Consider the following 13,571-nt stretch of genomic DNA (forward strand, 5'->3'; position numbering starts at 1 on the left):
ACGTTTTACTCTCATGGGCTTTAGGCGGTCCATTTCAAGCTTGAAGAAGAAAGCCCATGGAGTTTTAAGAGATAATTTAATATAGATTTTCATTCATGTTTTCACAATTCTCGTATGAAGAAATTTATGACTGAGAATCTAAAAAAAAAAAATTAAGAATTTTGTTTGGGTTATATTTGAAATGGTAGAATAACTTTTAGATTTTTCATTCTATCTACCAGTTCAATCAAACAAAATGATGTTTAAGTACAGACAAAATACGATGCACGCGACACAACCATAACATTGGAAAAAAATCTAGAATAATTAGCATTTTGTTACATAGCATGTGGCACGTCCCATCGTTCTCAATACACATTTTCTTCATTCATAATGATGAAAAGGCAAGTTAAATGGAAGCCCCACAAAGCCGACATTTTGTTTTTGCCAACTTTTAGCCCACACCTTCATATTAAAATGCAATAACCACCTGTTTTATGCTTCTGAATCCGACACTAATTTGATCAGCCATCGGTAATGTGTCTGGTGTGGCCATTGTCGTTTGTGACTGGAAAAAGAAAGCCAAAACTGCGGCGCGCCAAGAGACACAAACCCACTTTAAGCCCTTTACTTGTTCGTTTCAAATTACTCATAGAAGTTGTGTTTTTTCTTTGGGCGGCCACAAGAGAGGGACTCTTCAACTTTCTTTAGGGTCAGTAGTCGGCTGAAATGTCGTCAAAAATGAACTCCATTTATATATACACGCTTAATATTATTAGAGATCTCAATCTTTACATAGTTTAACTGGACACGTCGAACTTTGAATTTAAACTTTTCTATTATTTTAAATATTTAAATTCATCTTTTTAACGCAAGAAATTCTAAAATTCTAAAAATTCTCGTATAAATACTTATCTTCAAGATTAAAAAGAAACAAAACCTAACACAAGAACCTTGCCACTATTTTTAATAAAAGCAACCCTTTCCAACCTTTTATTTATTTTTAAATGTATTAAAATTTTCAAATTAAAATTTCTATGGTCCCCATTCCTAAAAAAGCTACCACGTGTTTCAACCGTGTCAAACTAAAATTAATAAAATATTAATACGTTTTATCTTATCATTAAAACACACTGTTCGTCAATCCAGCTGGACTGGACAGCTGTCCCGACGACCCCCTGTGGCGGCCTCCTCCGGTTCTCTTGCCCGAAGGTTAGACCCGCTGTCGGGAGGCAACAGGACACCGGAATCCTCTAATTATTTCTTTAATATAATCCCTCGAGTCATTAAAAAATTATTTATGATCCTTATATAAAGTAATTATTTACGATCCTTACACTTCTATTAAAGTAATCCCTCGAGTTATTAAAAGTGTTGATATAATTAATGGATTAACATGACATACAATCTATTAAGAAGATTTGCTTGGATTTAATAAATAACTTAGATACTAAATAAAGAAAGGGAGAGCTTAATTAAATATTAAACATGTTAATTCTTAATCATACTTTATAAAAAATGATAAAACCTTGCCATTCATAGTTTGACATGCAAGACTAGGGAAAGGGTAAGCTAAGATTTGCGCTTATGATTATGAAAATGGATAATCATAATTAATTATACGCTAATCTCTAATATTTTAAACTTTTTAAAATTTAGTCTAATAATAAAACAAAACATTGGGACTAAATTGACATTTAGCCTTATAATTAAAATTATTTGGAAAATTTTACAAGGAATCATTCTGGAAACTGCTCTATATCATAAGCTATTTGCTGCGTTTCGTTACACGAAGGGATTTACATCCAACAAATCGGGGATTTCAAACTTCAAATTATAGCTGCAATAACTTTCTCTCTCATCCTGATCAGTCCCATTGCCATTGCCAGAACTGAAATACGTAGAATTTGAATTCAACGGCGTCGGACTCGAATTCAGAGTGGAAGTTTCCGGCGAAGGGTCCATAATTTGTTGAAGGGGCTCTTCAATTGAGCCATAAACATCGAAACTTGGAAAGTGAACATACTCTGAAGACGGATAATTAAAGCCGTTCACATTATTATTTGAGGAATCTTCATTTGGGTGTGGGCAATATTGCGAGTAAGAGTCAGAGAAATTCGATGGTAGTAATAATTGGTGGCCGGAGGAATAATAATCGGGCTCCAAATATTGGGTTTCACCGCCGCAAGAAGTGGCGGTGGACGGACTGCAGCAGGTGGAAACTTCATGCAGCGGCGGAAGAGTTGCAGCAGACTGGTCAATTTGGTGGTGGGGATGGGGAAGTAACTGTAACTGAGAGACCATGTGGGATTGTTCATGATTTTCAACGTTTTGCAGCAGAAAATTTGGACTTTGACATTGAGAGACATTATTAGACGACATGAAAGAGCTGGCCAATCTAAGAAGTTCAGGGTTAATTGAGTTGTGAATCCCAATCAACCTTGAGAAGCTGTTCATTTGGGAATTGGGATTGTAAAAGGATGAACCCAAAATTGAAGATAAATCGAGAAGATCAAGCCTTGGACTGTGGGTTGCTGGGTCGATTCCCATTCGGAGGAGTCTTTTTCTGATGTGGGTATTCCAATAGTTCTTTACTTCATTGTCCGTTCTTCCCGGTAATCGAGCAGCAATTGCAGACCACCTTCAAAAAACAGTTAAAAACCAAACATAAGAAACCAACCCACACAAAAGTGTAGAGACAGTAATCATAGCTTTGTGGGACTCAATTACTTGTTGCCCAAAATGGAATGCAGCTGAATAATAGTCTCTTCTTCCTCAAATGAAAATCTTCCTCGCTTGATATCTGGCCTTAGATAATTTGTCCATCGAAGACGACAGCTCTTTCCACATCGTTGTAAACCTGAAACCACGGCCGACGGACATTAAGAATATGAAAATAAGATTCAGTTTTTGGGAGATTTTGAAAGTACCAGCATTTTTGGGGAGGGTTCTCCAATTTCCATAGCCATGTTTCTGAATATAATCAATGAGTTTCTGATCTTCTTCCGGAGTCCATGGGCCTTTCTTGAGACCATCTTTTTCGCAGCATGGAGTTCTTCCCATCGTGCTTTTTGCAGATTTTGATGGTCCTTTTGAAGAAGAAATACTGTAAATGAGAATTAAGTTATAAGGAAATTTGAGAAGAAAAATGGATTAATCATATTATGCAAGGACAGTAATTGGAAGAAGCTGTATAAATAGAGAGGGAGAGGGAAGAAGAATGGAGGAAGTCAAATGGGTTGGGTGCCGTCCACTGTTTATTACTTTGGCTTAAAAATGCTGACGTGTTGAGTGGAAATTACTGAAATAGATTGCAAATACCTCCATAAATACCTCCAATTGCCACTAAATTAATTTCTAAATTGCATTTAATGATGAAAATTAAGTAAATCATACCATATTATGGATTAACGTCTTCTGTTGTCAATGACGTGGTGAAGCCACGTGGCCCATTTTCTTCATAGATCCCATGGCGCCACCCTCCCAGGCCTTTTTTTTCTCCTTCCTACGTGCATGGCTTCCTCTCATTGGCTGGTCCAACTAGTCAACATTTTTCTATTGACTCCAAAAAAATGAAACAATAAAGCAAAAAGACATGATTATCCTTTTTATGTCGACTCTTAAAGGGCTTTTTGATATGTTAGTATTCTTTTAGGAGCAAGGACTTGTGAGGGTAGTTTTGTCCAAGAAAGAGGAATTTCGCATGCATTCACACAAGATATATGTACGGAGCTCCATGTAGTAGCCTTTAATGCCCAATTATTACACAATAAATTGCATTAGTTTAATCAATCATATGATTTTCAAAAACTTACGCGTGTCTTCTTGGCAGCCGTTTGTCGGTCCAGTATCGACACGAAAGGAGGCTCGTATTTCCGCTGAAGCTTTTCAATTCACATCTATTTCTTTGAAATCTGTAACCATGCTCATCCTTTTCCCATTCAACTCTGTATTTCATAAATTAATGAAAATATGTCATAGAAAACAACAGAGATTAATCCAGGCATAAGCTTAAGAGTGAATATGATTATTTTTCATGGTATATTTTAGTACTAACATTTGAAGCACATAAAATAAGTAAAATATTATTTCAATGTTAAACGTTAGAACTTATGAAATTCAAATATATCCTTCTGGGAAAATAAAATTATAAACATGATTGATTATAAATGTAATTAGAGAAATAGAAAGAAAACAGATATCCTACTAAAAAATTTTAATCATTTGAACTTTCTATTTGGAAAACATAAATGACTAGTTAACTCTAATCCCTTGAAATCCTGTTCTTCAGAATCAACACACAGTTAAAATACTAATTATCTGAGTAATAGAATACTAAATAAAGTACGACAACATTTTAAAATTATTAATTTGAGAATTTGGTTTAAGCAAAGTCAATCGACTTCATATATAATCAACCAAGCTTGGACACGTTTCAGTTAGATAGATGAACAATGGTTGGAGCCAGCTGCCCACCAATTCTACTTCTAAATTTGATGTTTTTATAATGCCTAATGGTCACTTCTACCATGGAAAAAGTGAATATATGCCAAAAGACAACAAATTTCTCTCACCCATCTTAATCTCAGATCAGGAGGGTCAAATAATATGTTAGGGACCCAACAACATTTTATCAGGAACGTTTTCTTTTCTTTTCAGGCCAAGACATTTGAAAATAGAAGAGTTCAAATTCAAAATGATTATTTTAAACCCCTTAAGAGTGTGATTAGCCTTAACTTTAGTAACCAATAACAATCACATTTAAAACATCGATTCTAAATCATCTTTTAAAAAACCCTTCAAAGCTAATTTTTCAAAAAATGATTGATATCTACTTCACATAAAAATTACTTTTAAATATACTGCAACCAAATGCACTAGAAAATGAAACCAAGCATATAAGAAGTTTATGAACATTGCTTGAAAAGTTACCAACAAAGACGGTTTAACTAATAGGTTCATAAAATTTAATGGATTCTTTATGATTATGAACATGCAAGCTTGGAGAAACTTTTAGACTCCAAAGATTTGGTGATATAATTTCAATAAAGTATACTGAATTCACACTTCATCAAACATAGGAACTTTAAAGCGGCTAAATATTTGTTAAAGACTTCATAGAAATTAATGTCTACTAATAAAAGTATATATTTATAGTGGCCAAATTACACAGAACCTAACTTGAACACCCATGTGATCGACGGTAAAAGGAAATGAACCCAATCCAAAGTCCTAGGGATCAGTTTTTTAGAGGGCCATTATTCTCGTGGTAGCAAACTTTTGTCCATCATGCCAGATACGGAAAAGTTCACATTCATTTTTCCAAAAAAGGAAGAACGGGATCCTTGGAATGCTAATAAAGATGGGTCATGGTATTGTCTTCAAGCCAATTAGATTTTGGTTAAATAATAAATTTAGACAGAAGGTTAAAATTTAATCCTATAATTTAAAATGTTAGAAGTTATTAATTTAATCTTTATAGGTTTGATAAAACCTCCACAAAGACAAGAATTATAACTCTTCTCAAATCACATAAAGTAAATTTATAATTTAACTTTAAGGTTATTACTTGTCTCCGGTGTTCTTTGGGCATTGCTTTCTCAAAATAACTGCAGAAGTGTTTACGTTGAACGGAGGGCAATTCTTGGACAATTGGAAGATTAAGAAAAACAAATGATTGATTGTTAGTTTCTTCAGAACTTTAATCTTTCAACAAACATTGAGTTGTGGGTGGGTGAGTGGGTGTGTTTCTTTGTCTCCATATTTGCTCAGCAGAATTCCATAGTTTAGAATTAGGACCACAACACCATACTATGTTTCTTTCTTTAAATTACCTAATAGATTCAGGGCACTCTAAATATTATTAGACTGATATCCAAAGCCTGGAGGATCTTTTATTTCGGATGGGTCATTTCAACCTGATAAAATTGAAAATGTTAGATGAACACGACTCTCCATAATTGTATGGTATTGTCACTTTGAGCATAAACTATCGTGGCTTTGTTTTGGACTTCTCCAAAAGGCTTCATACCAATAGAGATAGTATTGTTTGATTATAAACTCATGATCATTCCTATATTAGTCGAGGTGTAACTTTCATCCAACAGAAAAATCAAACTTAATTTTAATCCGCTCCTAAACTAGTCACGTCTATTATTTGATCTAGAGGACAGGAGACAAAAGGCACTACGAAAAATTGCCACAGCCAGAACTCCCATGGATAGTGGGGCAATTTCCAAATATCTTCCATTTGTGCAGGAACGTTAAGACGCGAGAATTGTCTTCATTGGAATATACAAGTCCGGGCGGCCAGATTTTACAGGATAAGTTTTTCTTCTTTTTTTCTTTTTTTCTGAATAATACAGGATAGGAACCTTGAAAGTGGATTGGCGTAGACCGAAAAGGTTTTCCAGCGCTAAATCAATAACTAGATTGGAGCCTAAGTTTATAGCCCTATTGACATTTTGGCTAGAGTTTGTAACTTCGTTTTGTGCACAATAATGTCATACCTATGTCGCAATAAAAATCCAAGGCAGAGGTAGCCTAATAATTGAATCCAAGTGATTGAAATTATATAGTGGTTTAATTGGTCAACCATTGACATTATTGAGGATAAGCTCAGTACATTACCGTAATTATCTTCCCCCAGGACCTTTCCGCGGTTGATCTCCAAATGTCAATCTACAATTTTCACGGTTTGACTCTGCATCTACAGAAAGTTGAACAAGCAGCACTACACAAAAGGTTATTGTGTTAGTTCAACTCCACCCACTGAATATTTAACTGCCAGGGAAACAAAAACAGGAATTTGATAAAAATAGCAACTCGTATGCATTTGGAATTTCCCCATTTGTTTCCACGCATTAATGAAGTCATGCCATTCAATAGCCATGTTTGAGGAATAGTGAAGGGGAATCTTACATATAAGTTTCTCGGTATAGTAGAAGAATCTTGTTAGGAAAGGCAAAGGACGCATATATTATGTGGGTAGCAATAATCTTCCACAGCATGTTCAGAGAAAAGGAATTTGACCATCCCCAACTTGATCGACATTAGTTGTTGCCTGAAATGAGGTTGATGTTAGGAACTACGGACCTTTGATATTGTCCACGTTGAGCATTAGCTCTCGTGGCTTTGCTTTTGACTTCTCCAAAAGCCTCGTATCGATAGAGATATATTCCTTATTTATAAATCCATGATCATCTCCTTAATTAGTCAAGGTAAGACACTCCCAACAATCCTCAACCGTTGATAGAGGAAGGAATTCGTCCGTTTGACTAACTGGGATACAGAAGCGTACCTACTTCATGCACAAGGCGACGGTACTCGTCAACAAAGCATCTAGTCCAATTGTGGAAAAGTTTGCTTGGGCTTTGCATATCTGATGATCTCCTTGTCCATGTTCCGAACCCAGCATGAGCAAACATTCTGGCTCCTAATCTGGACCAGACTCCTCCACGTTCAAGATCTTCAGTGTTTTAGTTTCCTGACAAATCACCGACGCAGTTAGGACATCCCATGACACCTAATACAATCTCTCCTTCAACCACAAGAGCCAAACCTACCTGCAATTTTTCGAAGAGTTGGAAAATAGAGCAGGAGGTGTCCAAATTCAGAATAAATTTTCTGGGAGCTCCTACTTGTCAACATAAATATAACACAAGTACAATGAAGCAGCCTGATTAGATGACATACCACATATAGGACATCATTTCCTCTAAGAAATCCTCGTGACAATCAATTGGATTCAACACCTGCATTGGAATTAATTTGATAGAATAACATGTAACTCTAAATTGAGAGCTTAGAAAACGCTGTAAAATGCAAAGCACATATTAGATAACTCCACAACTGGATGAAATAGTACGAAAGGGAAACTTCAAATCCTTCCATTTCAAATAAAATAGCATCTTCATAACCAAAAATCACATTAGCAGTGAAGAATTTTCTTGACGAAAGATAGTATATGAGATTTTAATGGCAATGACGACACTCATATTAGAAAACCAAAGACACTAAAGCCAAACACAATTAGTAATCCCCACACAATATGTGGCTGGCTTACTTCCGAATGCAAATGCAAAATTCGCTCCCCTGTCAACTTCCTGTCAAATGCAAGTTCATTTGCAGAACTTGACTTCTCCGTTAATAGAAATGAATGACGATTATTCCTGCCAATTATCAAAATATATATTCTCTAAAACCTTAAGCAGATTGAATAGATTGATCCTAAGCATCTTCTCAAAAATACTCATATTAGAAATCTTGCGTTGTGATTACATTCATCAATCATCACACAACCGTAGTACAGTCTTGTTAAGATTTAGGATGTAAGATTGTAATCTATAGCTGACTTCACAACGACTTATTACATTACAGCACCCAAACTGAAAACAAAAACAAAATAAAAAGAGAAAGAGGACAGAGCAATTACGTCAGCTAATATACGAAAAGCTCTCTGCACCACATCTACATCTGCTTCAAGCTCTCTCCGATACGTCGTAATCTGCATCGTCAATGGCAGACAGGAGATCAATACAACACAATAAGAAAGAATTTAAGCAAAGCATCAGGCACCCACACAAAATTCTCCAAAAGAAAAAATTAAACAAAACCACAAGGACGGAGAGAAGAGACCTTATGTTGCAGCACCGGCTGCGTGGAGTTGCAGAGAGACAGTGAGAATAACGAGTCCATCGATCAGTGGCGAAACGAGACAGAGTGAAGTACAGCCATGGCGGGAATCCGGATATTGAGCTGACTCCCAATGGGCTGAAGAAAAGGCCCAACTAGGCCCATTTAAGTTGCTCTGGATTTCGTATACACCAAGCAAAAATAAAATCCCATAAATTTTGAATTTAATCCCAAAAATGAAAAATAATTACAATAATATATAAAAGAACCGATCTGCTGCAACCAGAACCACGAGTGGGTTGGAAAAACCAGAATCCCCTATCCCTTTTCCTGTGAAAAACGCCAAATAACCTTTTAGTGGACGACGTGGACTTATTGACCTCGTCTTCCCTAAATAATGTTTTTCAATGGAACTTTTGTCTAATAATGTTGACTTTTAATAGTATAGTCTTCCACGCTTGCTATTAAATTCAGCATTTGATTGAAATTTTATTACAATTTACATGTCCCCTTGTTCCTTTGACGATGCCATATAATTAAACTTACCTTAACTCATCAATTAATTAATTATTTAATATTATCTAAAGCATATAGATTATCAAATCAAAGCTATAATACATTGAATTTATCCTAATTCTTCGAAAAAAATGAACTATTTTCAAATATTTATGATCATATTTAGAGGATTTAAATACAATAGTTTTTTTTTTCTTGGATTAATTTTAGAAATAAATAATTAAAGAATATATCCGGAAGTGGAATATGAGGGAACAGAATGAGAATTTGAATTGATGAAAGCTTCAAAGTCAGCATCAGGCACCACCTTATATGAATGGTTATTATATTTTGCCTTTTGAAAAGTATTTTAAATTTGAATTTAAGACCAATGAGATATGGTCGAAATCCTCCACTAAATGTCACAACCATTAATTTAATGCTGCTCAAAATCTTAAGAAATTTAGTTAGGTGACACAGTCAAAATTAGTTGAAATATGTTTAATTCGACATATTATTATTATGTTTTGTTTTTCTTTATAGCATGAATAAATTATAATATTTATATAAAAAAAAACTAATATTAAATTTTTTTATTACAAATGTACTATAAAGATTCAAATTTTAGATCTCATATGCTAATAATGTTTACTACCAAAAGAGAAAAAGAAGGAACGAATTAAATTTGAATTGATTTTATCTTTTTTATTTTATTTTATTTATATTTAGAAAAAAAAAAAAAAATGTGGGTTTTAGCGCGTGGATCGATCATTTTCCCCGCTAATCATGTACGCAAGGACAACAACATTCAATAAAATGCTAAAACGGCCCTTCCGGACCTCAACTCTTCTTCTTTACTTCAATTTATTTCTTCTCCAGTTCCGCTCTCTCTCTCTCTCTCTCTCCAGCTCACCTTCCGCTTCCATCGAAAACGAAGCTAAAAATTGACCCCTCCTCCTCTTAACGGCCACCATAAACTGCCGTGCTCCTGCGTGCCGTGAATTTTCCAAGGCCACCGACGAGTTTTTCACCGTCCGATGCTCTGATTTGAGCTCACTGATGGCTATTGATGATCAAAAGTCAACGTCCGATGGAAAGGTCTGGGGTTTTTTGAAGCAAACGTTTAGGCATTCCGCCAGTGGCACTACTACCTCGTCTCGTACCTCTCATCAGCCTCATCCACCCATGGAGGGGACGAATCCTCACACCTCCGCCTCTGTCTCCTCCGTTGCTAGGTCGCTGCTCCCGACGCGGCGCCGGCTCAAGCTCGATCCATCGAATAAACTTTTCTTTCCTTGTGAGTTCTTTCATTCGTTTTATTGATTTTTGTTGGATTTTTTCTGCTTATTCTCGGTCTAGTTCGTATGATCTCGATCTGTTGTCGACAATTAACTATCTGCTGCATTTCGGTTTTAAGTCGTTTGAATTCTCTAATTGAATCTATTTTCTGGTTGATTTTAGTTTTAATTGATTCACCTTTGTATCTTTGAAGATGAACCTGGCAAGCAGGCCAGGAGTGCTATTGGAATAAAAAACACGAGCAAATCTTTTGTTGCTTTCAAGGTAAAGAACGTCCTAAATTCCTATTTTAGGCATTTAACTTTGCATTTTAGTATCCATATTTCAACCATACAGGTCTTGTATTTTACAATTTGGTTGATCAGTGGACAGTGGGTTCGTATGCTAGTAGTAATAGTTATAATTTCCAAAATAGCTCTCTTCCTAATATTGTCTGTAAAATCCGGCTTATAGTGATTGTTGATTCATTGTGTTTTAACTCTCATATAGTTCCAAACGACTGCACCAAAAAGCTGCTTCATGCGTCCTCCTGGTGCCATTCTTGCCCCTGGAGAGAGCATCATAGCCACTGGTAAACTATTTTCCTGGATTTCATATCCATTTTGTCTCTGTTCCTAGGTTGATATATAACAGCTATGATTATTAAGTTTACTTGGTTCCTAATTTTATTCTTCTTGAAATTGGCATAATTTTATGTTTCTTATAAACATTCATTTTCTAATTGCTGTCGATGTTGGATGGATCTTCTAGTTTTCAAGTTTGTTGAGGTTCCTGAAAATAACGAGAAGCCAATGGATCAAAAGAACAACAGGGTTAAGTTTAAAATTATGAGCTTGAAGGTGAAAGGACGAATGGATTATGTGCCTGAGCTGGTGCGTCTTACCTTTTCCTTTGCTTGGTATTTCCAGTTATTTACGTTTTGATGAATCTTTTGTTCAATAAGTTGATCTTAGTTTTAATGCTACAAGTGTTGTTTCACTTTAGAGAGGAAATGGCTTTATCAATATCTTAATGAATTTTTTAGTTGATATCTGTCAAAACTAGAGGACTATGTTGTTTATCAGTGGGCCAGGACTAGATGTCGTTTCAGTTAATTAGTGGCCACAATGAACAAGTATAGATTCTGCATGAGTTTCCAAAAATTTTGGTTGATCACTTGATGATAGGGAAACTTTTGTTGTATGGCCTCCTTATTGATATATTCATCACATACAGTCGCTGGCATTCTATTGCATGCTTTAGTTTTGTTTGTAAAGAGTTCTGACAAATATATCTATATATATTTTTTCTTTCTGGTTAGAGCTTGTAGCGAATAGTTCATTAATTCCTTTTCTGGTTGGGACTATTAGTTAAAAATTTTGGTCTTCTCTTTGTGTTCTCAATCAAAAAGAATTTAGACTTCTCTATGTTTCTCATTAAAAAAATGTTAGTCTTCTCTTGGATGGTGTGAATCCTTCTTCCCTACTTTTACAGATTAGTTTAAGTGACCTTATAATAAACTGGGCCTTATCTGTAACCCCAATTTGTGGCTTCCCCCCGGGTCTATTTTATTTACAAGAAAAAAGAGGGTCTTGCTCCTAATTCTTTTAAACAACTTCCAACTTATGAATGCCCCTTCGTTCACTCGTTGCTTGTTTTAAGATGGCCTTTTAACATACCATTTATCTCGAGTTTATTGCCTTTTCATGTTGGGCTAAAAAAAGCAGGTAAAATGAGTACTGATAAAACCTTATTATTTTTGCCTCTTGATCTAGTTTGATGAGCAGAAGGACCAAGTTGCTATAGAACAGATATTGCGGGTTGTTTTCCTGGATCCAGAACGTCCTAATGCAGTAAGTTTATTCATCAATAATCAGAATTTCACTATTCCTCCAAATAGAATCAAGAAGTATGAGAAATGATTTTAAATTAATTGATTTGAAATATTGAAAAGCATTCTACTCTTTTTTTTTTTTTTTTTTTTTTCTTGTTTAGAATGAGAGAGATTTTGGAAAGAATATTTTTAATCTGAACTTATAAACCAAAAATTGAATTATGGAAAGAATATTTTTAATCTGAACTTATAAACCAAAAATTGAATTATCATAAGGTTAAAACGTAGTAGTTTAGTTTGAAATCCTGTGAATTAGACGCCTAACGCGCAACCCCCTCCTTTTGTTATTCTCTTTAAGGCCTTAGAAAAATTGAAGCGACAATTAGCCGAAGCCGATGCTGCACTTGAGGCACGCAAGAAACCACCAGAAGAAGCAGGCCCAAAAATCATCGGAGAAGGGCTCGTGATAGATGAATGGGTGAGTTGTGTTCTTTTATTTATCCTTCTCATGCGAATCTTCTAAAACTTTGAGTCTAATGAGTCGCACTCTTCATGTACTTCCATTTTGTGTTTTTTTTTTCCCAGAAAGAACGGCGGGAAAGATATCTGGCAAAGCAGCAAGTTGAAGGGGTAGACTCTGTATAGGTTTGGTTTCAGTTTTCCGGCAATGGTTCTGTAATTTGAAAGGAATTTCGAAATGAACTGTGATTCGAGTATCAATTCTACCCTTAAAAAAGGTTGTGTAATCTTTTCTTCGTATATTGTCGAAAATGTTGTTTAGGTGAACATATTTTTATTTTCATTGAAAGAAAACCCCCTGAGGAGAAGTCTTGTGTAATTTGAGACACCCAATGGGATTACACTTTTATATGTAGATATAGATAAATATCGTTCATTGATTTCTCTCTGGCTGATAAAATGGCCACAGAGGAATGTAATGCAATGTATCAAAGTAATTCATTTCATTTCATATGGCTCTATCTTTAGCTCTGGAAGAGGACAGATTAGTGATAGAATTAGCTTCGGTTCCAAGTCCACTGCTAGTAGATATTTGCTAGTAGATATTGTCTGTTTCTGTCATTCACGTATCATCGTCAGTTTTACAATTTTTAAAGTGTCTGGTATCATAGCCAGACATCAGACGGTGTCCGAGCGAGGGTGCTAGGCCTCCAAGGAGGTGGATTGTGTGATCCTACATCAGTTGGAGAGGAGTACGAAACATTCCTTATAAAGGTGTAGAAACCTCTCGTTAATATACGCGTGGGTCAAAATGTCTAAAATCTGCTATCAATTTTCATAAGATAAATGATTTGGTTCATAACTATCTTCCAATGATTAATGACTTAGTTCA

General features: G+C 35.3%; 2 protein-coding genes across 7 annotated transcripts; one reads left to right on the forward strand and one right to left on the reverse strand.

Moving 5' to 3' along the window:
* Window positions 1-1,658: 1,658 nt before the first annotated feature.
* Window positions 1,659-8,706, reverse strand: LOC111781177 (transcription factor MYB41-like). 6 transcript variants are annotated; one of them, XM_023661635.1, is made up of 12 exons: window positions 8,617-8,706; window positions 8,414-8,485; window positions 7,675-7,733; window positions 7,545-7,605; window positions 7,280-7,465; window positions 6,901-7,042; window positions 6,610-6,712; window positions 3,795-3,926; window positions 3,376-3,534; window positions 2,910-3,085; window positions 2,710-2,839; window positions 1,659-2,620 (listed from the first exon to the last, which is right to left on the reverse strand). In XM_023661635.1, the coding sequence occupies exons 10-12, from the start codon at window positions 3,040-3,042 to the stop codon at window positions 1,765-1,767; spliced, it is 1,119 nt and encodes a 372-aa protein (XP_023517403.1). In that variant the 5' UTR covers window positions 3,043-3,085; window positions 3,376-3,534; window positions 3,795-3,926; window positions 6,610-6,712; window positions 6,901-7,042; window positions 7,280-7,465; window positions 7,545-7,605; window positions 7,675-7,733; window positions 8,414-8,485; window positions 8,617-8,706; the 3' UTR covers window positions 1,659-1,764. The 6 variants fall into 6 exon arrangements, with proteins under 6 accessions (XP_023517403.1, XP_023517402.1, XP_023517404.1 ...); XM_023661634.1 differs by lacking the exon at window positions 7,545-7,605; XM_023661636.1 differs by lacking the exon at window positions 7,545-7,605 and having other exon boundaries at window positions 7,284-7,544.
* A 1,238-nt stretch (window positions 8,707-9,944) lies between these two features.
* LOC111782324 (vesicle-associated protein 4-2-like) lies at window positions 9,945-13,184 on the forward strand. Its single transcript, XM_023663185.1, has 7 exons — window positions 9,945-10,405; window positions 10,601-10,671; window positions 10,897-10,978; window positions 11,158-11,279; window positions 12,162-12,239; window positions 12,579-12,698; window positions 12,806-13,184. The coding sequence occupies exons 1-7, from the start codon at window positions 10,168-10,170 to the stop codon at window positions 12,863-12,865; spliced, it is 771 nt and encodes a 256-aa protein (XP_023518953.1). The 5' UTR covers window positions 9,945-10,167; the 3' UTR covers window positions 12,866-13,184.
* Window positions 13,185-13,571: the final 387 nt, after the last annotated feature.

Source organism: Cucurbita pepo, chromosome LG19 (genome assembly GCF_002806865.2).
Source record: "Cucurbita pepo subsp. pepo cultivar mu-cu-16 chromosome LG19, ASM280686v2, whole genome shotgun sequence".
NCBI lineage: Eukaryota > Viridiplantae > Streptophyta > Magnoliopsida > Cucurbitales > Cucurbitaceae > Cucurbita > Cucurbita pepo.